The 25,118-nt window shown below is 35.4% G+C and overlaps 1 protein-coding gene across 1 annotated transcript in view; it reads left to right on the top strand.

Annotated features, from left to right (window-relative positions):
- Positions 1 to 14,456, top strand: part of LOC119834958 (fatty acid synthase) — a 44,869-nt gene extending 30,413 nt beyond the window's left edge. The window contains 17 exon segments of the mRNA XM_038359523.1: positions 149 to 319; positions 628 to 758; positions 1,559 to 1,709; positions 2,208 to 2,379; positions 2,933 to 3,045; positions 3,422 to 3,583; positions 4,014 to 4,142; positions 4,697 to 4,776; positions 5,457 to 5,612; positions 5,960 to 6,211; positions 8,875 to 9,028; positions 10,780 to 10,984; positions 11,396 to 11,546; positions 11,865 to 12,039; positions 12,175 to 12,351; positions 13,337 to 13,439; positions 13,642 to 14,456. Coding sequence (XP_038215451.1) covers positions 149 to 319; positions 628 to 758; positions 1,559 to 1,709; positions 2,208 to 2,379; positions 2,933 to 3,045; positions 3,422 to 3,583; positions 4,014 to 4,142; positions 4,697 to 4,776; positions 5,457 to 5,612; positions 5,960 to 6,211; positions 8,875 to 9,028; positions 10,780 to 10,984; positions 11,396 to 11,546; positions 11,865 to 12,039; positions 12,175 to 12,351; positions 13,337 to 13,439; positions 13,642 to 14,228 — 3,069 coding nt within the window. The 3' untranslated portion in view covers positions 14,229 to 14,456.
- The last annotated feature ends 10,662 nt before the right edge of the window (positions 14,457 to 25,118 follow it).

Below are 25,118 nucleotides of genomic sequence, written 5' to 3'. Positions count from 1 at the left end.
TTTAAATGAATAATTAATAGTATTAAACTATGTTTATAATCTTTCTTAATTCACATTTAATTAAAATATCCAGTAACACTCACTGACTACAAAGTCATTCATCATCATCAAACATAAATGCTAAAAATTTATAATATACGACTTCTAGGGTCAATGGGGAACCTACAGGCACTTGCTGCTAGGTGACTTGGAAACAGTCCGCGCCAACCACGCCTTCGTGAATACAGTTACTATTGGAGATCTGTCGTCGCTCAGATGGCTCGAAGGACCAATCAGAGAGAACGAAGTATTCCAGAACCCGGAGCACGTGCTCATTCATGTAAGTCGGTTAAATGTTATACTGAATGTAGAGGTTTTAGATTTTGTTTTTTTTAGATCATAGAGTCCTATAAAACATAGGAAGGACCACAAAAAATTATAAATAATGTTATAGATGTAAAAAATCTCCAGGGTCATTCATAAGTTTAATAAGCAGGGCTCTATTTGATTGTAAATTTATTAATTTTATAGCAATAAATTTGCACAGTTGGTATATTTTATATAAAATATGTCTTATATTTTCATAGTCCAAAAAATACTCGTATTCAACAGATTATCTTCATTATATTTAAATAAAATAAATTGCAGGTATACTGCGCAGCGCTAAACTTCCGTGACGTGATGACGGCCATGGGGCGTGTGACAGTCGACGCAGTGGCGCGCGGTCGGCTTGCGCAGGAGTGCGTGCAAGGGTTCGAAATTGTTGGTAGAACGGCCAAGTAAGTTATACATTTCGTTTCAATTTGCTGGTTAGTCGTGAAAATTATAATATAAAATAGATCTGATTTCATCCTCGTACTTGGTAATAATGATTCTTTAGTGGTAAGTGAACATTAAACAATTCCGTTTGATTTGACTAATAATATAAAGTATCTATCCGTAGAATAACATTTATAAAATACATCTCTCACAGACGAAGCTCTCAGCTTTTTTAAGTAACTTTTTTTGGAGTTTATCCGCTAAGTGTGATAATTTTAGTAAGGAAGCGCTATTTACGAAAATTCTTATTTATTCTTTTGGACAGAAGTCTTACCAAATTAAAATGTCGTTCTTCCATGTTTTAAAGACTTACTACTATAGTATTCTCCTTCCATCTTTCCATGTTCTAAATTCAAATATCAAACATCACTTGACCATTGCACCCGAGCACTTATCATGGCGACGGTGGTGGTATTAAAACAAACAATAAAATAAAAGACAAACGAACGCACATTAGCATTTATGTGTAAAAATAAATCCATCATACCTATTGGTACGTTTACACGCTTGGCAAGTCTCGACAAACGACCACAAACACAAGCGTGTAAATCTATGTTTGGCTTGGCTTGTGCGAGCTTGCGGCCGACCCGAGCCAGTGTCTGTTTCTGGACTCCGATCAAACGAAGCAAATTTTAAAGTAACGCCCTCGCAAGCCTGTAAACCAATCGCTTACGAAAGCTCGGAGCTGGTAGGCTTGCCAAGCCGCACCGAGCGTGTGAACGTATCAAAAGCCGAGAGTGAAGCAGCAGCTCGGTTGCAGCGGGTCCCGCGTGATGGCGATGGTGAAGAACAGCGGCATGGCGAACATGGTGCGCGGCGACCGCGCGCTCTGCTGGAGCGTGCCCGACGAGTGGACCTTCGAGGAGGCCGCCACCGTGCCCGTCGCCTACGGCACCGTCTACTACGCCATGGTGACTCCCCTTCTACCGTTTTATACCATTCGAACGCTTTGCAAATGTGACATCCTATCCTATCCTTCCTACTATTCTATCCTATCCTATCCTATTCCCTATCCTACTATCCTACTATTCTATCCTATACTATCCTATCCTACTCCCTATCCTACTATCCTACTATCCTACTTCCTACTATCCTACTATCTTACTTCCTACTTAATATTATAAATGCGAAAGTTTGTAAGGATGTGTGTTTGTTGCTCTTTCACGCAAAAACAACTGAATGAAATTTGGTACGTAGATAGATGGACAACTGGAACAACATATAGGCAAATTTTTATGCCGATATTCCTCCGAGAAACGGACTTACGCGGGTGAAACTGCGGGGCGCAGCTAGTAATCAATCATTTCAATTACTTACTAATAGATTAAATCTAGCTGTACAGTGATGCTGTACAGCTGTGCAGTCTATACTAAACAAAATGGCGGAAATAACAAAAAAGCGGGCAACAGGTGATGGTGGGGCAAATGCAGCGCGGGGAGTCCATCCTGATCCACGCGGGGTCGGGCGGCGTGGGGCAGGCCGCCATCAACGTGGCGCTGCACTACGGCTGCGAGGTGTTCACCACCGTCGGCACCGCAGAGAAGAGAGCCTTCATCAAGAAGCTCTTCCCGCAGCTTAAGGGTAATGGCCGTTTCTGCTTCTTAATTATCCGCTGACAGATATGTTTAATGTGTTATGTATAAAAAAGATAGATTTAAGTAAATTAAAAAATGGAAAAAGATGATCCCGCCTCGTGATCAGTTTTTCTTCTAACTCTTAGAACATTACTTATTTAAAAACATTGGAATATTATAAGAAACCAAAAAAAATAATTGTGTTAAATATGTTCGTATATCTTGATCTCCTAGAATATAAGGGTACCAAAGATCTATCTCTTTCTATTAGCCAACCTGAAATTTTAATTTTTATTTATCTATTTATTAAATGATTATTGTTATCGTTATTTCCCAAATTGGAAGTGTCTAAAAGACTCAAAATACACGAAGTAACTCCTGTTACTTGAAGGTACTACAGATTTTCAACTGTTTAAAATAGTGCTTACGTAATTCTGTTTCCTTCAAATTTATCTCCTTACAAATACAAGTTTGCAATGTATAGGTACAACCGTTTTATGTAATTAATTCTTTATAAAATCATAACATTTTCACTAAAATGTTATTGTACCACCCCACAGACAGTCACATCGGCAACTCCCGTGACACTTCCTTCGAGGACATGATCCGCCGCGAGACCAACGGCAAGGGAGTCGATATGGTTCTCAACTCGCTCTCAGATGATAAACTGCAGGTTATTTTTTATTTATTTTTTTTCGTTATATTTCTCGTATTCGATATAGAACTTTAACAAGCCTTTAACTTAAGCTTATTCACTTGTAACTTCCGTTTCTTAATATTTTTATCTTCCGAACTTATTAATACATCTTATAATCATATTTAATTCAAATGCCTGTCTATTTTAATACTATAATATGTAAAACTAGACAGGAATAATCTCTAAAAATTATTTTCCAGATCCTTTTCTTTTTCTACATAACTCTATCATCATCATGATCATCATTAGCCCATATATTATGTTCCCAATGCAGGCGCACATGCTATAAAGGCAAATCACCCAAATCACTTAACACCAACACATATCGACTTGTTGTTTGTTGTTTGTCCAGGCGTCAGTCCGTTGCCTTGGTTACCGCGGCCGCTTCCTCGAGATCGGCAAGTTCGACATCAGCAATAACACGCCCATCGGCATGTACTTCTTCCTCAAGGAGACCTCCTTCCACGGCATTATGTTGGACTACATCTTCGACCAGAGCTTCGAGTTTAGAAAGGTTGTTTGCATTTTAATTGGCAGGTTATATGCCATCTTCCAATTTTGCTGGACACTTGATGATGTTTTTGTTTATTGATGAAATTTTTCGTACATATATTTTATTTATGTATGTAACACTTTATTGTGCTGGTATACAAATAAGCCTTAAAAATACAAGACTTACAACTAAACCAGCTCAGAAGGCGACCTTATCACTAAAGAGTGATCTCTTTATAATTTTTTTAACATGCATTGTCTACTTTAAGACGTTTCAACTATACTTTTTAAGTAAAAATTTATATATTGTGTAACGAAGCTGCCATACAGTTATTAACTTATGGTCCTATTTCTATAACATTACCAAATAAAACTAAATTTCCCATTTGTTTTTAATAATTATTAACATTTTAGAAGATAGAATACTTATCCAAATATAAACTAAACTGCAGAGGCTGCAAGATCTCCTGCTGATGGGCATCGAGAGCGGAGCCGTCCGACCGCTCACGTACTGCGTCTTCCAGAAGAACGAGGTGGAAACCGCCTTCCGGTACATGGCTGCTGGAAAACATATTGGAAAAGTGAGCAATTGTCTTTAACATCATCATTGTTGTGATCATCATTATTGACTTCTTTGAAGTCATCATCATTGATATTGTTCTCATCAATAAATTATTTATTATTGTCATAACTGCAATCAACATAGCACACAGTATTGTCCTCATTATCAATGTTTTTATGTCCATAATATCTTATTCATGATTATACATCATCGTCACTCCCACTCCTTACACTGCTTCATTTTTTTTATTGCACGCTCTCTTGGTCTCGAATCTTCGACTCATCGATTTTAACTCCGAGCACCTCACCACTGAGCTCACTGCTTCATTGACATGAATTCACCAACGTAAATAACGACTTCTACTAAATCTGCATATTAATTATCACTATTATCATTATCAATTAATCATCATCATAAGACATTATCATCAAGAAAAAAAAACAGTTTTCGTCAGTAACGTCTCTACATCATAATCATTCACTTCATCCACCTTAATAAAATCCCCATTCTTATCACTATCATCATCACTTTAATTGTCATGAGAATTAGAGCGATATTTTTTGTCCCTTTCAGGTAATTGTGAAGATTCGTGATGAAGAACGCACGAACCGTCCAGTCAAACCAACTTCCATGCCTGTTAATGCTCTGCCTAGGTAAATATCTCTGCTATTTAAAACTATACGTTATTCAATGATTATATATTTATATCTCATTAACATATAACATCTCATAGTCTCATATAAAGTTTTTGCTTAATTCAAATCTTGTTAGAAGATCAGCGATAAATCTCTTAAAAGTGCAATATTTTAGCAGTCAAAACAAGAGTAATTCTGGAAAGGAAAAATTGTCAAAAGATGAGTAAGTCTGATTAGTTTATGGATCACGTATGGTACTAGAAACTAGTAAACCTGAAAGTCAGGATATATTCTTAATGTAAATTTGTAAAACTTTAATTAAAAATAGTCTCTATTTTTGACTTTTTTAGTATCTGCTCTAACTCTAACTATCTAAATAATAATAAAACAATCTTATTATTTAACATTTCTTCTCAAAATCTAATCTAGATAGTAGTTTATGTTTCCCTATTAACTTAATTTTTAGATTCAGCATTAATTTCAATTTAAGTTCTAATCCAAGATTCACTTGAACTGAAGCTGGATGGAAAAATTTTTAAAGAACGGGAAGAAATTGTTTACGAGCCGGGATTCGAACCCGCGTCTCTTTGAACCCACCTCGTGATCAAAAATGTCTTATTTATCAAGCTTTTCAATGCTATAAAAATCTAGAAATAGAAGAAAACTAGAATGTTGACCATATATCGACCATGTGACAGGTACATGTGCACGGACGCCATGTGCTACGTGGTGGTGGGCGGGCTCGGCGGCTTCGGGCTCGAGCTGGCCGACTGGCTCATCCTGCGCGGCGCCAGGAAGGTGCTGCTCACCTCCAGGCGGGGCATCACCAACGGCTACCAGGCGTCCAGGTTGAGGTGAGTTGGCTTCCGGCTGAGTAGCCAGTAGTGCAGGAATCAGCAAGGAATGTTGTTTATTATGTCTGCTGCTGGTGCTTCGCCTGATGGTAAGCGATCACCACTGCCCATGGACATAGAGGTAGTGATTCTGGGAGTGTTAAGGAAAGGACTAATGATTGGAAAGGGGGAGAAATATAAAACTGACCTACGATTTACGAAGCACAGTAGCATGCTACTATTTCAAGGTGATCTGAGGGTGTGGTACTTCCTAATAATCGCTCTATCTATTAATAAAACCCCATTAAAATCGGTTTCACACAGATGGTGGGTAATGACTTATACTATATAGTGTGTATTCTCCTTAGGGCGTGGGCGGGCTACGGAGCGGACGTCCAGATCTCGACCCACGACATCACAACAGAGGAAGGTTGCGAGAAAATGCTCCAAATGGCGAACGCCATGGGCCCAGTGGAAGCCATCTTCAATCTGGCCGTCATCTTGAAGGACTCCATCTTCCAGAATCAAACCCCGGACACGTTCAGGACGTCGTTCGCGCCCAAAGCGCTGGCCACTATGCACTTGGACAAATACTCGAAGAAATTGTGCCCGAAATTGAAGTGAGTATAGTTAACATAGTCTGTTTGTTTAAACTAGATTATCTCAGGAACTACTGAATTTTTTTGAAATTCCTTCACAAATGCCCGAGTGCCAAAAGCTATATATACAAGAGTGAAGCCAGATCGTCCCACTAGTTGTTTTAAAGAGCGTAGTTGTCATAAAAACTTGAGGCAATTTCTCTACAAGAAGTGAGCTTGAATATTCTATGCAAGTTTCCATTTCATAAATTTTAATGGAATACAAATAGAGAAGCCAATTCTCTGGCAAACTAACGAACTCTGGTCCCTGGATGAGTTAGTGTGGCTTTTTCAGCATCTCAATTATAGCGTATTGGTCTCTTTATAAATGCGAAAGCAACTCTCTCTTTCTCTTCTCTGCGTCTACTACTGAACCGATTTTGGGGAAATTTGGTACAGACATACAGTTTCAATAATATTAGTAGATTTATTTCAATGCTTTATAAATAAGAAATTTTGAAGAATAGTAATAATTTGATCAGGAGGCGGGATTCGGTATTCGGATTGCTACGGCTCGGCAAAAAACGCGGGTTCGAATCCCGCCTCGTGATCAAATTATTTTTATTCTTTCAAAATTTCTCTATAAGTAGATATCAATTTCTCAGTTACCAAAATTCGTCATTTACCTAAATTTGTCTCTCACATAACGATATATATTCAGCCACAAACCTCTAGCGAACTTATTCCGATCTCAAACAAGGAAACAATAAGCAAAAACAATACGAAAGTTGAACGATAAATCCACAACCAACGGTTAACGGACGTGTAAAACTGGCGTTTTTGTAATCGCGGCAACCTCTCAACTTGAACTCGGAACATAAATCACTTGTTAACAAATGTTTATATACAACTGATTTACTCGCTACGGCTTGACCTCCGTTAACGGTTAATCGCGTGTTTGTGTATTTTTATGAAATGTTTGTCTTGAAATAGGGATGGATTAAAGTTTTATTTATGTCAGTCAAACTGTATTTCATAATATACGATGTTGTTGTTAAGAAATATTAAATGTTTTTGTGATTTCTTTCGTATTTAATTTTATTTTCATTTAACAAACGGATAAGTTCGCAATTTGGCAGATTTTTTCTGGATTTGATACCTCGGAACATTGGACTGGGTGGGCCGATTTTGATGATTATTTTAGTTTAGTTTTTTAGTTAGTTTTTGCAATGCTGAATAAAGTGAGACTAAAGTGAACAACGTACTAATTCAATAAAGCAATTTTTGACTTTAACATGTACTGAGAAAAAGTTTACCAATGTCTAACTTAAGTCTCAATAAACTTGCGACATTTTCGAACGTTTTTTTTTTTCATTTATATTTTAGTGAAATTTTAAAAATAATGCGTATGTGAAATTTAGGAAAAATGACCCATAACACGTTGAACTTCGCCCTGGAATTTTTCATTTAGCGCCCCCGGTGCGATACAGTTGATATAAAAACGCTACATACAAATTAAAGTTGAAAGCATTTATTTTTAGTAATATTATAAATAAATAGCGCAATTAATTACAAATTATCATAAAGAAAATCAAAACATGTCATAGCTAAACACGCGATTGTAGTTTTATACAAAAAACTAAATCTTAGCACATCATAAATTTTTCATGAATGAACTTTTCCTTTTATTATAATACTAGCGTTTCTAAAGAATTTCATGGGAATTAATTCTTTTGTCGCGGTAAAAAGAAGCTATGACAAACTATCTTCAGACAAATTGTGAAATAAAGACGTAACAAAACAGATTCACATGTACACGAGTATCACATTACTCATCATCATCAGCCCATACATGTTCCCACTGCTGGGACACAGGCCTCCCTCTTAGATCTACACATCCATCTCACTCTCCGGCAAGTCAACTATCACATTAATAATACTGTCCATATCTATCCACTTAACAATTTGTAATAGGTAACTATATTGAATCGTCAAATACAAAAAAGCGCATCAAATATAAGTACATAAATATATTAATATATTATATCTCAATATATACAAATCAAATCCTGCATATATTCTGTACTATATATATATATAGTATATAGCGTAAACATTTGACGAGCGAATGTATAAAAACAAACAGCCGTCATGGAATCAACATACATTTATTAACTTATATAGTTTTTTCCAATCGAATAAACTTTTTCATTTCGCGTCGCGAAGCCGAATTGAACTTGTTTGTACGAAACATGCAAGTTATATAAAATCAATAAAACTTCGGTTTAAAAGTTCCAAGTGTATCTTTTTTATTCTGTTTCTGCAGCAGCAATTTGGAAAATCGTTAGATATCCAAAAGATGGATGATAACAGAATTACTTTATTTAAACTGTGACAAATACGAAGAGTTTTATAATATAGCATTTTCTGCTTATGCCACTTGAAGGAAAAGTACTCTTAATATAGATAGGTTTTCCTTTCGTTTTATTTGTAAAGTTTGTAAGGCGATTTGGTCTTTGAACCCCAACGATCGATGCAATAAAAGTGGAAGGTTTATTTTAACAGATTTGTATATTGCTATACCCCTCGGCCTCGACAACAGCTTCACCGATTTTCATGTAATTTTATTTGTACGTTTAGTAGATTTTAGGTTTTACATACTCTTTTTATGCTTCGGGTAACGGTACAACGTATTATTTATACAGGGACTTCGTGATATTCTCGTCGGTGTCGTGCGGCCGCGGCAACGCCGGCCAGACCAACTACGGCATGTCCAACTCGGTGATGGAGCGCATCTGCGAGTGGCGCAAGCAGCTCGGCCTGCCCGCGCTCGCCGTGCAGTGGGGCGCCGTCGGCGACGTGAGTACCGCGCTGCGCTACCCTGCTGCCGTGCACTGCACTGCTGCACTGCTGTGCAGTGTGCCGAATGTAGTGTGCTATAGTGTAGTGTACTGTAGTGCAGTGTACTGTAGTGCAGTGTAATATAGTGCAGTGTACCCTAGTGCAGTGTAATATAGTGCAGTGTACTTCGCTATAGTGTATACTGCGTCGTGCTGCATTGTATTGCATTGCAGTAAATAACTACACTTTACTGCTACTTAACAACAAAACACTACACTGCATGACACTACCTGAAAATATCTATTTGTGTACCTACCTAGGTACACAAATTAGTACTAATATTGCGTTAACGTACATTCAAAAATATGTTATTTCTTATGTATGTACTAAAAAGACGTTAATACCAGGATTTAAAAAATACACAAAAAAGCTTTCGCTAAAGCACTGGAACATTTGTGAGTAAAACAGAATTATAATTGAATATCATCAAAAATTCAGTTCGCTACACCTCTCAGCCCAACCTCTTAGCTTTTCACAGATCTCGAATGATTACAATCAAATAAACATTTTACGCCTATAAATGCATAATAGTATATTTCACTGTTCATTAAAATTATAAATATTTTTTCGAGTAATATTAACGTGTTTGTAGAAACACAAAGAGGCGTTTTTAATGATTTTAAATTATAAAATCTAATCCAATATAAATCTCTATGAATAGTTGAAAAACTATGCTTTCCTTTCGAAAAGCAAAATATTCCTTCTCTAATTGAATTAATTTGTACAAACCGTAACCTAAATATTTTATATGTTATTCAAACAACACACACACACACACACACACACACACACACACGCGCAAACACGCACACTTAATTCACGCACACACAGCCCCAGTAATTATCGTTAAAAAACGCAATAATTATACCTATTCGCAGCATGTCAAAACTCATTAGGCATAAAAGCCTTTGCGCCGGCATGTGACCTATATTTATTCTTTTGTACCTAACACGTCTCCTGCTTTGCTATGAGTTTCAAGCGTCGCTAAGAGTGCTCGGTGTTTTTCGTGTTTAATATTTGTGAGACAAACTCTGTATTTGTAGTTCGTCTCAATCTTGAGATTAAGTAAGATAAAAGTAAGATAACTTGTCTCCGGAACGTATTGGACTTTGTTGACTTAATAAAAAAGCTCACCGTCGTTCCTGGGGAGAAGGACCACACCAAGTTCTGAAATGGGACCAATTTACTATTAAACAGCAAAATTAATGACGTCATATTAAAACAGTACAACATACACACACACACACACACACACACAACACAGCTACTTAACAATTAGTTTATTTTTAAACTATGCACTAAAAAGGATTTTGAAATATCATATGTATGCCACCTTGATACGGTCGTTAAAAGACAAATAACCTAGAGTTTTCTATGAAATACCAAAAACTTCTTAGTCTGGAAGCTCCTTATCCTACTAATATTATAAATGCGAAAGTTTGTAAGGATGTGTGTGTTTGTGTGTGTTTGTTGATCTTTCACGCAAAAACTACTGTACAGATTGCAATGAAATTTGGTTCGTACATAGCTATCTATATCTGTCCAGCTGGACAACTGGAATAACATATAGATAACTTTTATCCCTATATTCCGCGGGGCGCAGCTGGTTGTCCATAAACAAACTTAGTCATTAAAGTAGGTGATTATAACCCCTACCCCCTATATGATGATACAGGATCTAACTAAATATCACCTTTACCCAATACCAGGTGGGTCTAGTGGCCGACATGCAGGACGAAGACGTCCAACTGGAGATCGGCGGCACGCTCCAGCAGCGCATCTCGTCTTGTCTGCTCGCTCTCGACAAGTTCCTGAAGCAGGATGCTGTGATCGTGTCCTCCATTGTGGTCGCCGAGAAGAAGGCCGGTGGCTCCGGGTGTGGCAACATTGTGGATGCTGTTGCTCAGATTATGGGTGAGTTGCCTTAGATTGAAGGACTCTCAAGAAAAAAAATTTACCAAAATACAATATAATATTGACTGACTTCAGCTTTGTAGAGTTTGTATTGCAAATTTACTCTATGATTAATCACAATTTCTAATAGGATACAACAATTAAGTTATTAAATTGATACTGAAACCACCTATATGTTTTCTTTCGTTTGTTTTTAACAATAAATATCTCTTTCTTTCATTTCAATATGTTTATTTAAAAACCATTTATTACACCATAGAAACTAATAAAAATCCATAACTATAGTGCTTTCTTCCAAAGATTTAACTTCTTCAAAATTAATTTAACGATAACTAGCAAAACCTTTGAAACTTTACAAACAATTTCCCAGCAGATATTATAACAAACAAACAAACATTTCCCCTCCCAAAGGTATCAAGGATCTCAAGACGGTGTCCCAGCAAGTGTCGCTGGCTGAGCTCGGCATGGACAGTATGATGGCGGTCGAGATCAAGCAGACACTCGAGAGAGAGTTCGAGATCTTCCTGACAGCGCAGGATATCAGGACCCTGACCTTCGCCAGGTCAGTGATGTATATATAATAGTAGATTACCGCACGTGGCTCTGTCCGCGTGGTCATAGGATTGTATTGACAGTTCCAGAGTTTTTCGGCATAGTTCCTATCATCACCCCTCCCAGTCATTCCTTCTTTCCATTCGTCAATCCTTTCCTTATCCCCTACCCTTAAAACTAACTTCTACGAATGTTAAATAAATGGGCTATCCAACCCTGAAACAATTTTTCAAATCGGACCAGTAGTTCCAGAGATTAGTGCCTTCAACTCAACAAACAATCTCTTCAGCTTTATAACATCAGTATTGATTACCATCCAAACCAACAGGCTGGTAGAACTAACAGCACAGCGTGAAGCAGCAGCATCCACGTCAGTATCAGCCGTGCCGGTGGCGGCGGAGGGCGGGGTGGGGCTGCGGGTGTTCATCAGGAACTTCGGTGATGAGAAGGTGGCCAATGAGCCGCTGGTGTACATGCCCACTATGGTCAGCGATGGGACTGAGGTATGGTCGAGTTTATATAAGTGATAATAAAAATATTGAGATATGTATGATAGAAGGTATATAAAGTATTGTAAATGGATATTGATGACACGATTAATTTCAAAGTATTTTACACGTTTCTGACTGTCGGCACAGAACGAGATAACGATAAACGACGAGGAGCGCGTGATCTTCATGGTGCCCGGGCTGGAGGGCTGCGCGTCCGCGCTCGAGCCGCTGTGCAAGCGGCTGCGCGTGCGCGTGTGCGTGCTGCAGCTCGCCGGCGACGCGCCCAGCCGCGACCTCGGCGCGCTCGTCGACGTGCTCTACGCGGTGAGTGCGCTCCCACCCCCGCACGTCGTGCACACGCTCTACAAGCTCTACAAGCATTCACGCTCAACACGCATTCTCTACACGCTCTACATTCTCGCTCTACATGCACGCTCTACACACTCTACAAGCTCTACAAGCTCTACATTCACGCTCAACACGCACTCTCTACACGCTTTACATTATCGCCCTACATGCACGCTCCACACGCTTTACATGCTCTTCGGTGTACACGGCGAATGAGTACTTAACATGCACATGGATCAGCGCGTAACTAGATACATGTAACCGGCTAGTTCGTCCACGTGCATTTACTCTATCCAAACACATACAGGCTTACTAATATGATCGAATCGCCCGTTGATGTGCTCTACATGATGGGTGAATGCTCTACATGCACACTAGGAAATCGCAGCTACACAAGTGTAACCACGTGCTCTACTCGGGCAGTACGAACTTGACATAGATACACAGTCTTAGTCACTGTAAGCAGTGGTGGCTCAGTGGTGAGAACCTCGGACTTTAAAATCGATAAGTCGGAGTTTGAGACCGGGCAAGCGCGCAGGAAATAAATTTATTTTTCAATTTATCTGCACATGTGAATAACATCACCACTGCTTAAAACGGTGAAGGAAAATATCGTGAGGAAACCGGCATGTACAAGAATCAAAAGTTCGACGACATGTGACATCTGCCGCACCCACCCAACCCGCACTTGGCCAGCGTGGTGGATTATGGCCTGAACCCTCATAGGAGGCCTGTGTCCCTGCAGTGGGAATATATATATGGGCTGATGATGATGAATGATGAGTCACTGTCAATGTTATGTGACAATGTCGCACTCGACGACGTACTCTACAGTTACTGCGAGTTTAAGGCGCTACCAAGGCTCTACGTACAAATTTATGCTCTACAGCTTTAGATAGAGATAACACTCTATTGACTATACTTTAATATTAGTTTTAAGTATGAAATGGTTTGGTTGCAGAACATGAAGTCTCGCATAAACCCCGGCGCGCCGTTCATCCTGCTGGGGTACAGCTTCGGCACCATGCCCACCTTGCAACTGGCCGCCAGACTCGAAAGTGAAGGTAATTAACATTTCTTTCATATCAAAACAGTATCTACTTTATTTAATTTTTTGGAAAATTTGACTGCTATAATGTAAGTACAGCTACTATTTACAGTATGAAATAGTTCGATTTGTAGGATGTTACAAAAATTTACAATCTTCCAACAAATAGTTCTCAATTCTACTTATTGTAATCACAATCACAATGGCTCCCATCGCAGGGCACAAGGGCACCGTGTTCTGCATCGACGGCGCCCCCGAGTTCCTGTACGCGGTGCTGACGATGAACCTCAATTTCAAAACGGACACCCAGCTGCAGAACAACCTGCTCTGCCACTGCATCGACACGGTGGCGCCCAACAACGACATCACCCCCAGCCTCATCGAGAAGCTCAACGAGATAGAATCCTACGAGGAGCGTGTCAAGTACACCGTGGACATCTGCCCCGTGCAGAACCACAACTACTCCAAGCAGTTCATCGGCAACATGGCCGTCGCCTGCTACTACAGACTCAAAATGGTGAACAACTACCAGCCGGAGGAGTTCGTGAAGATCAAGTCGCCCGTCATACTCCTGCGGCCCAAGGAGAACCCGCCGTTCCTCACGCTGGAGCAGAACTACGGGCTGGACAAGCTCACGGAGGCGCCCGTCACGGTCCACTACCTGGAGGGGAACCACAACACCATACTCGAGAACAAGGATTGCGCCAACATCATCAACAAAGTCGTCAATAAAGACGCCGTCACCAAAACCTCCACCAACGTCGTCACCAACATGGTGGAAAAACAGAAGTCCGTTCAAGTGTGATGTGCACGCGTCGGCCGCGATTTAACTTATTCCGTATTCGATAAGCACGCACTTATTTAAGTTATGTTAAGTATGGATCTGATAGGTTAAGTGTGATAAGTTAAGTTCTTCGAGCGAAGACCAGTACCGAAACAAATATTCACTAATTAGATTCCGTTTGTTTAAGAGTTATATTTTACTGTATTTATTCGTATTTATGTACACGGGGGTTTTTTCGGGAAAAGTATCTTAATAAATGATTTTTATTATGATGGTTTTTTTCTTTATTCCTATCCGCACCTTTCTAAATAATTAATTAATTCTATATCTTAAGCTTTCGATTACATTAATAAGAGTTAGGCTCTCCACAATTAACCACAAATGGAAAATCCAAAAGATAATCAAAAAATATTATTCTGCATCAGAAATTAAACTGTCTGTCTAACACTGTCATCCCTAATACTTTTAGTTAACAAAATCACTTTTTTTATTGACTTTCGTTCGTTTTTCGATTTTGTTTCATTGATTTTCGTTAGGCGCGTGTCTCATACGCCGCGGCTTCGCCCGTGGTACATATTATATAGCCTATAGCACTCAGGGATCACGTACATATCCAACGGTGAAACAATTTTTCAAATCAATTCAGTAGTTCCTGAAATTAGCACCTTTAAGAAAACAAACAAACACTTCAGCGTTATAATATTAGATGATACTGAATTCTAAGTGCTTCTTATGCTTGTGTCCCATATACAATAATTCAAACATTCATATTTCAATAGATCTTTCGTTTTTTCCCGCCAATATTTTCCTTTACAAAACAATTACGATTTTGCTACGTTATATGAGATAATCGGTTCACAGAGCGCCCCGTTGTGATATTTTAGATAAAATATTGGCATAAAACATCATAATATAAGAGCGTGTTTAAAAGCAGTTTATTACTTAGCTCATTATATTCCTACTCGTAAATTATTAACAAAATTAATCCATTATTCGATTTATAATTTACTAAATATTTTCGCAATACAAATGCTTGAATAGTTATATATTTATTGGTATCAAATTATCTATCAGTTAATTATGTGCTAATTTGAGATTTAAACGCTACAATACCATCGCTTTTATGAACTCTAATGCGGTTAATCAAACTTTATATTAATGTTTTATGATTAATTTCTTGTTAAATTACAAATTCCTGTACCTAAATTATATATACGTATAATTCATTTATTAGTTTTACATTGAATAAATTCAGTTTAGGCAAAATAAAAATTTAATTTATTAATTCATTAATAATAACGCGTTCTCTTTGATAGTTTTAGACAGTACAACATTAAATTATTGATAATGAGATTCTTTGATCAATATCGGCAAAGTGAACTAACGGTTCTGCCTATCTCATCTTCTTCACTTACTTAAAGGCTCCACAGGATAAATAATAATAAGGACTTCTCCAATATCCAGCATTTTTGCCTCTTATAAATCCGGTAACATCATCATAAGGACTCATGTGAGGGCTCATGGGCACTGGTGGTTCCTCGCCAGATCTATTGTGCTCTTATTTATTATTACATGAAAAAATGTTTTTTTAATACAGTTTCATTGAAATGTTTCAACATACATAAATGATGAAAATGATCGTGATGTGAACGATTAATCAACAATCGCTTCAAAGCCTTTATCTTGATTCATTCGTACTCCCAGATATATAGTATGCTATAGTTCTAACAAAACACGTTTCTCGAAGATATAATGTCACTTCAATTACATAACATTCATTCTCACGTGGGCCTGTCATCGTGATTTATGATTTGTATGAAACTTTACACCGTTTTGGACGCGCGACATTAATTACGACTTAAAGATAGGTAACACTTGCGAAATAATATGCGCTCATAAGTATCTTATACTTAGAATAACTTTATTTGACTTGTGGGGACTACAAAAGTTAAAATTACGCACGCACACACACACACACACACACACATATATATATATATATATATATATATATATATATATATATATATATATATATATATATATATATATATATATATATATATATATATATATATATATATAATCAAAGAATTGACGGTCTCAGCTCTTTCTGGTACAAAGGTCGTATCATCACAAAGAGTACGCGAGTTACTAAAAATCTATTGATTGTGCTAAATAATTAACATATGCTGCATAATCAACTTACAATGTTACTTGAAGAATGATTTGACGTAAAATCTGAATGATTGTTATATTTATATGCATATAAGCATGGTATTTTCTTGAAAGAGTATGAATTTCTAAAAAACACAAATTACAACTCACAAATCTTTTTTCACTTTTTACTTTGTATATAGCATTAAATAAGCTGAAGCAGCATTATTTTTGTCTGATACATTCTTAAAACAAATTGAAATGACAAAAATTAAAATAAATAAATCGGTTAGTAATAATTTCCATCGACTTTCAATTGTATTTTGTTTTGGCTTTGTTACCTCAGTACTTTCGACTGGGTGGACAGATTTTGATGTTGCTTTTTTATTTCAAAGCTGCTACCTTCCAAGTGATCCCATTTAAATTTGTTGTAGCCCTAACAATTTTATGGTGATTTAGCTTTAATTAAAAAATACAAATATCATAAACACTATTTAATTTTTAGTTTTATAGCATTGAAATGCTTTATAAATGAGAAATTTTGAAAGAATATCCTGCCTCGTGATCAAATTTTTTCTATTCTTTCAAAATTTCTCATCATAAACACTTTTAAATCGAACCCAAATAAATCATTCACATAACCCAGTAAGTATTTCCTATTAAATCTTGTGTTTGTCTCAAAACGCCAATACAACACAACCGCAAGGCCTTCATAAATCGTCCTCTAAGCAAGCGAGTCGTTCCAGTTCCCTCATAAATAGATTGGAGTAATTTACCTCCTGTACTTGGTACACTATTACGGTAATGTGGCCCCTACTAACGGGAGTAGATATTGTCTTGTTATCGACCGTTTCTCGAACTCTATTTGAGTTTTTAAATATAAAACATTTATAATGAAAAAACATTCTTAATATAATCGTAAAAACATGATTATATGAACATAGGGTTTGTGTAATAATATTTAACACTTTAACAAGCAATATCATTTTAGCTCACAAATAAGTTAATCAGAAATAAATAAATTTGAAGTACCATTCCCTGTTACTTTCGCAGAGAAATTAGAAACCTAAAAAACAATTCATAAAAGCCAAAAAGTTTAAACGAATAACCAATTCCGAAAAAATATATATCCTTCGTCTTGTTTGTATTAAAAATTAATTAAAAAATTAAAACTGCAAGTTTTAATACACTACCAATGTTGTAAGGACTGAATTAAGATGATTGTTTTTAAACGATGGACATAAAATGGTAGCGGTTAAAATTATGAAAGGTAAGCTCTGAATGAGTTTACGTGAAAGTGCACACGCAGGCTGTTAGAACATCATTAACAGCTCCCACATAACATTCACTTAAGGCTGAACATACCCACACTAATTTGTAGGCTTCCCCCGTTTCTTAGACGCTTTGCCAAGATCACACTTTTGATGCGTGAGACGTTATTAATTTTCTCACGTCACATCGCTTTAATGGCTGCTATATTATAAAGTATATTGTTTCAACGCTAGGCTGTTCAATGATAGAATTGATTAGTTGTTTTGGCGCACTATAAAAGCGGTGATATTTTAAATACAGTTGTGAATTTATAATTTTTTATAACAGAGTCAGAGATCATGGCTCTTATCTTGGTTTCATTCAAACAAATTAATCAAAAAACTCAAATAGAAATTAAGGTTTAATAATCGTATAATGAATCGATGTAGTATTAGGTTATCTATGCTAATATATGTATGTAAATGTGTCTTCCGATTTCTATAAATACATACAAAAACATTATTTAAATATTACTTGACACCTACAAAGAGCACAGAATAATATTCTCAGAATCAGCTGCTGCATGGTACGCCCGTAATTCAGAAGTCCCCGAGTATGTCTCCAAATGCCTATAATCATAGATGAAGCAAAACATTATTCAGCTAGATACAGAGATCGTTTGACATCCCACCCAAACTCATTAACGCACAAATTTGACAGTCTAAAACTTTACGAAGACTCACGAGAGCTGACGTGCTAATTAAGGCGGACTAAGGCACTGGCTCTAGCTTCACCCAAAGTTCATATAATACAACCTACCTGCTTATAATTCATATGACAGATTGTAGATTGTACTTACTTACAAAAAAATTACTTGACTTTCGTCTTACTTATGAGTTAAATTAAAGATCGAGAGGCAATTAAAAATACTAATTTGCTTTCAATGGTAAAAATGCCGTAAGCTATAAAGCCACTAGTATCGTTTCTACTCATTCTTCAGCTAAGTTAATTTTAAGTTTTGTATTATCTATAGTGTCCAAGAAAATTCCATATTTTTTATACACACAGGTTGGCTTCAAGCGCCTATTTTGCGTGAAAAGAAAAGAAAGGAAGAAAACCGTTAAAGCTGGAATAACTCTATAATATTATTGCAACGAAACAATGTGTTCACATGAGATCATTTATTACCTACAGCTCCGTCAAGCCTCGGTATGCTGAAACATGATTAATCATCCAACAAAATATACATGTAACATGTCATGTAATTTCAATTTCTACTATTTAACTCATAACTTAATTTATTAGGCCTAAACATATATAAATTTTGTAGAAAATACAGTATAAATTTGGGTTTTTAATCTTCATTTTTGAGTTAAGACATCGGGAATTACCTATTTCTATACTGAATGAATAATTTTTTTTTTGTGTGTACCAAATTTGAGTGTACTAAAAAATCATGATTCGAACTCGCGAGCGGCGCATTTTAAGAGTCACAAACAATATATATTCTAAAGTATTTTATAGTATTTACTACCATACAAAGGCTAGTATTATAAAAACTTCAAGACGATTAAAACACCCATTAATTTCCCTCAAGTTACCGAGCTCGAACTAACTTGTTAACTTTGATAAATAAAAGAGCATTAGTAAAGTTGTGAAAGTTGCAACGGGAAAAATATCTCATCTAGATGGATTAATATCACTTACGTTCTTGGTAAATACAAGACTTGGTAAATACATGTAGAAGTATTGTAACAATAGGTCCGCGATTTTCTCCGTATCTTATGAATATAGGTAACCCTTTTTCTATTACATCAGTTAAGGGAAAACCTTAAACAACGCTTAAACGCCCCGTATTATACGGACTTCTCAGAAATGTCTCTGATTATTGAGATATTGGAAATTTTAGTTATTTTAATATAGCTTAGCTACCATTATTTAGTACTTATTATACTTCATCACTACATAGTTTGAAGCAACGTCGCTTCCCGCGTCTTTATGTATGTTTGCTTAGATCTTTTAAATTACGCAACCGATTTTGACGATTTTTTTTAAATAAATAGTAATTTAGGAGGAAGGTTTATGCGTATAATAACATCTATTAAACCACTCCGAATTTAACGCATGCCAAGACGCGAGCAAAAGCTTAAAAGAAAAAGCAAAAAAAAATAAAGGACTCTGCAAAAAATATCAATGTATAGAAAAATGTACATATTATTCAAATCAAGATTTCTAGAAAAATGGTATAAATATTTCTAAAAAAATGGTATATGTGACAACTAAATAAGCCTTATTCAGTGAAAAACACAGATAAAAACACCGGTCTGTCCCTAACAAATTCAAAGTTCCATACCAGTGGAACAATCGCACGGATCAAAGGTCATTCACAAATAAACAAAACACGGAATAGCCTCAGAATATGAAAAATAATGTGCCTCACAATACAACAGCCGTAACAAGCAATCAAATTACCTTTTGATTAATGACACTAAATAAAGAACAACAATGATGGATGTACAACAGAAACGTGGCAGTACACGGTCAGCAGGTACTTTTTGCCTGCATCAAACTTTGATTGAAGCATTTCATTTGTTAGTTTATACTAGTTTATTATTAAATTGTTTATTTATCACAGTTAATTTTTTTGCCGAAACTACAAGAATATTATAGCGAAATATCTGTCTATTTATTGTCAAGGTGGGAATTTAATCGAGCTCTAAATAGATTGGAGTAAATTATTTTAGAATGGAATCTTTAAGAAGATAAATTCTTAAAGCGATTTGAAAGGAAATAAATTTGTAAGTGATATTAAATTTTGTAAGCCATGCAAATTCACGCGAAGGACACAACTCGAACGACGAATCGCTATTTATTACTTCATTTATTATTATATGTATACTATTCTGCCTTATTCTTATCATTTAGGGTTATAAAAAATAGATGTTGGCTGATTCTCAGACCCACCCAGATCCACCCGTTTCGTAGGAGTAAGGTAACTAACATTGTAACACGAGAATGTTATATATATAAAGATGTATATTATAACGTTTATGTGCGTGCATATTTATGAAAATATGACGTTGTTTATCAGTTTTATAACGAGATTTACGCTTCAAATACTTTACCGCAAACGTGGTTATGAGTTCAACTGGACAGCGTTTAAATTAAACACCATATCTCCGTCTATTTCCACGTAAATTAATTGAAATACCTAACTGCCTTGTATAAAATCTAGTTGTATGATACATAACTATCGTACAGATATTTTTTCAAATTTTATTAGAAAACGTTACCTACTGAATAACTAATAACAACCATCTCAACTAATATAAAACATCATTTCAATGATTACAATTATGTATTGATGGAACGCGGCCTTTGTTAAATTGAATTTTTAGTTTTATAGCATTGAAATTTAAGAAGATCGATTCATCTCATTAGATAATGTAAATGTCCCTAAGACACATGAAACCGAAAGAGTACAAGAAATCCGATTGCTGTGGATCACTAGTGGCCGAAATCAGACGTTGCCGCGGTACGAAACCGACTCACAAAATTTTCTTTATATGTAAAAATATTTAAATAACATATATTATATTAAATGCTACAAAGCTAAAAATTAAATAAACTGAAGTATTTTTTAGTAGGCACGTGTCACAAGGTAACCTTGAAAAGAATTGTTACGTAAAGAGTCATTAGAGAGTGAGGATTAATGAAAGAGTTGACATGTAGTTGTCTCAGCTGCTCCTCACGCCTTTCTTTATAACGATAACAAGTTACTTGAAGCTCCGACATCTGTACTTTTACCTAAAGTGAAGGTAAATTATTTTTTAAAAAATTTTTTTAAAGTATTTGTTTATTTCTAAACGTTTTGAAAACGTGACAGACTATGTGGCATCTAAGAAAATTATAAGAAGTTCTAATACTTTTAAAACGGTATAAGAAAATAAGAAATGTATTTTATTTTATATCACACTTCACACTAATATTATAAATGTGAATGTTTGTTTATTCGGATGTTTGTCCGTCAATCACGCTGAAACTACTGAACGGATTTTCATAAAGATGTAGGATAGTTTCTATCCTGATTTATATAGTATATATATATTATATATTATTTTACTTGTTTTGTCGGCAATATAATTTTCAGATTTAAAGTTACTTAATGATAAAACGAAACTGTGTAGCAGAAATTTAGCTCGTACATTTTAAAATCTCAAGGGATATCATAAATATTCTATACTTCTTAGGTATTTATAATTAGCAATCACGCATTCAAACAATCAACCTAAAACACGAAATGACAACAGAATATAACAACCACAGATAACATATACTACAACCTAGCTTATAACCTAAAACGAAAATAAAATCCTCCACCATTAAATGTAAATAATAATAAAAAACTGCGCACCATCAAACAGACATTTGGCGAAAAACATTTTCATAATCCATTTAACATTCTCATAACATATTTCAGGGCTTAGGATGCTGTAATGTATTGAATAAACAATAACTGTGTTGTTTCTGAGTCACCCGTCACATCCAAATTACCGACCTTACCCGAAGCAATTATAAATATTGTTTCCGAAGCTTACTTCATTCCGAATTTGGGGAACTCTCCCGAATTTACCATGTGGATAAAATGTAACGTCTTTCTTTTTTATCTTGTTCGTTTTTAGAATATTTTCAGTCTAGAACATTTCAATTTCACGGAAGGCTGACTCCAAGATATAATAAACAAAGGTATGAATATATATCTTTGATATCTTTTTCTATAAGAAAACAACCCTTATATATATTATATATATTATATATATATATATATATATATATATATATATATATATATATATATATATATATATATATATATATATATATATATATATATATATATATATATATATATATATATATATATATATATATATATATATATATATATATATATATATATATATATATATTTTTTTTTAAGGATTCACGGGTCAATAAAGAGCTAGGATAATTACACAACATAAAAACGATATTAAGATTAAACCTGTGTTCGTTCAATTGGCTGACCGCCTCCTTGGTACAGTGGTTAAAGCGTGAGCATAGAACCGAGGGGTCCTGGGTAAGAATCCCGGTGAGGACGCATAAAGAAAATGTCTCGGTCTAGTAGGACATAGTAGGCTGATCATACCCCATACCCCACTGGTACAATGATTTATTTCTGTTATTTGCTCGGAGCTGTATGTCATATGTATACTAATAATAACAAACTGAAGATCTTGTTTGTTTGAACGCACTAATGTCAGAAACTACTTTATTTTGAAAGAAAGAAAATACATTTAATCACAAATACAAGGTTTTAGCTTACAATTAATACATTTTCAAGAACAATAAGAAAACAAAAATTACTTTGGATATATTCTAATATTTGGATAGTATATGTGATAAGGTGAACTTTATCGATGTGTACATATGTAATGTCTTAGTGTTATATGTATTCAACGAAACCAAATTGGCTATATAAGTATCACGCGCGACGCCAGGGCGGACCGCTGGTTGATATGGAGTTTTATGGTGCACAAAATAATGTTCGTCGAAGGAGTTTCTGTAATACAAGTTCAATTTAAATGTTCACTTCGATAATTATTTGTGCGGGAATATTAATTGAGATTTTAGGATCATTAGGTTCGTTATATTGTATAAGAAATATTAATTATTTTAATGTGTTATGTTTAATAATACTGCAAACATTATGTAGATGATAAATAAACCATAATCGCCGTACCGCCAATCGGCTTTCATACTCTGTCGGATGCTAGTCACTGGGTAGGGTTGTCACTTCTCAATTGTATATAGGAATACTAGAATTATAAATATAAACTAAACAATTTTGTTTGTAAGTCTAATTGATATTAATCCAATTCCATGATTTCTGTGGTTATGGAAAAACTAGCTATGCGATTTCAGTGACGCCTTATATAATGTTACATAGTAGGCTTTAGATAGACTTCCTCCATAAATATACCACACAAAATTTCTTCCTGATCTTCCTGAGACTAGTACAATCAAACAAACAAACGAAATCTTCTGCATTTTATTAGAGTAAAAAAAAAAATATACTGACTACTTTTTTGCTAACTCTACATTCTTAGAAACACTATTTTTAACTACCCATTGTACTTAAATTTGTTTCTAATATTTTTAATAAAAAATTAATTATGAAATAGTTCATATTAGTAATTTATCACTGTGCACATTTCATTCTATTTCTATATATCTTGAAGAACGAAGAAATAACTTCTTGTGCGACAATTATATGAAATAGCGAGCAAAATGCTTCATAAAATTATTAATTAGTGGTAACCCTGACAATCTCATAGGCTGAAAGCCTTATGCGCAATCCCACTACCTCCAGCGCCGGCCACATCATATTGATAGTGATTAAAATTTACATACACAGTACGAATAGTCTGTTAATCGAAATACAATGTCATCTCATTTGCTAATTATTGAAAATAGATAGAGGTTATACGTCGATAAAGCGTTAGATATAATATGCTTTTAAACTGCCGACAGCGTGATTCGAATAATGTAAAATTTATGAGCTGTTGATTGTTGTAATAAAATGGTAATAAACAGACATAAAAGGTTTTAAAAAGAATCCTACTAATATTATAAATGCGAAAGTTTGTAAGGATGTGTGTCTGTTTGTTGCTCTTTCACGCAAAAACTACTGAACCGATTGCAATGAAATTTGGTACGTAGACAGCTGGACAACTGGAATAACATATAGGCAACTATTTATCCCGATATTCCTACGGGATACGGACTTACGCGGGTGAAACCGCAGGGCGCAGCTAGTCTTATACATATTTTCATTATGAGTATCAGTGCTTCTTATTAAAATCGGTTTTTATAAGCTAAAATTTAGAATTTTCATAATTACCCTTATCGAATAAACATCATTTTTAATACATAAATACACCTAAAAATATACATACATTCATATACGAATAAATAAACAGGTATATTGTATCTGGACTAATATATAAAAAGGAAACTTTTGTATTTTTGTATGCTTGTAACATAATTACGGGAAAACCACTGGACCGATTTCAAAAATTCTTTCAACATTATAAAGCTGTATCTAGGCCTTATACTACAGGCGAACACTATATTATATATGAATATACAATTATTAGAAAATCGCTCTTACTTTAATTACAGTCATTCTATTTAAGCTACATTCACTTTATTGGAATAGAAACCGCCCTCTCATCCGTAAACAGTCAATCACTGTAACTGACTGATTGAAATAGAATTTGCACTCGATACAACGTATGTTTGACTTAGCACGTTTGTTTGTAATTCTAGCAATAAATGGAATGTATAAAGCCTACATTCGGAGTTCAAATCGTGTTTTAATAATACCCTAAAATATATGATGCAAAACGTGATGCCACGGCATCTACTGTACTTAATTATTACGTTATTTTACTATAGGTT

Source organism: Zerene cesonia, chromosome 2 (genome assembly GCF_012273895.1).
Source record: "Zerene cesonia ecotype Mississippi chromosome 2, Zerene_cesonia_1.1, whole genome shotgun sequence".
NCBI lineage: Eukaryota > Metazoa > Arthropoda > Insecta > Lepidoptera > Pieridae > Zerene > Zerene cesonia.
Note: the sequence above shows the minus strand (reverse complement) of the source record. Positions and strands in the feature narration are given on the sequence as shown.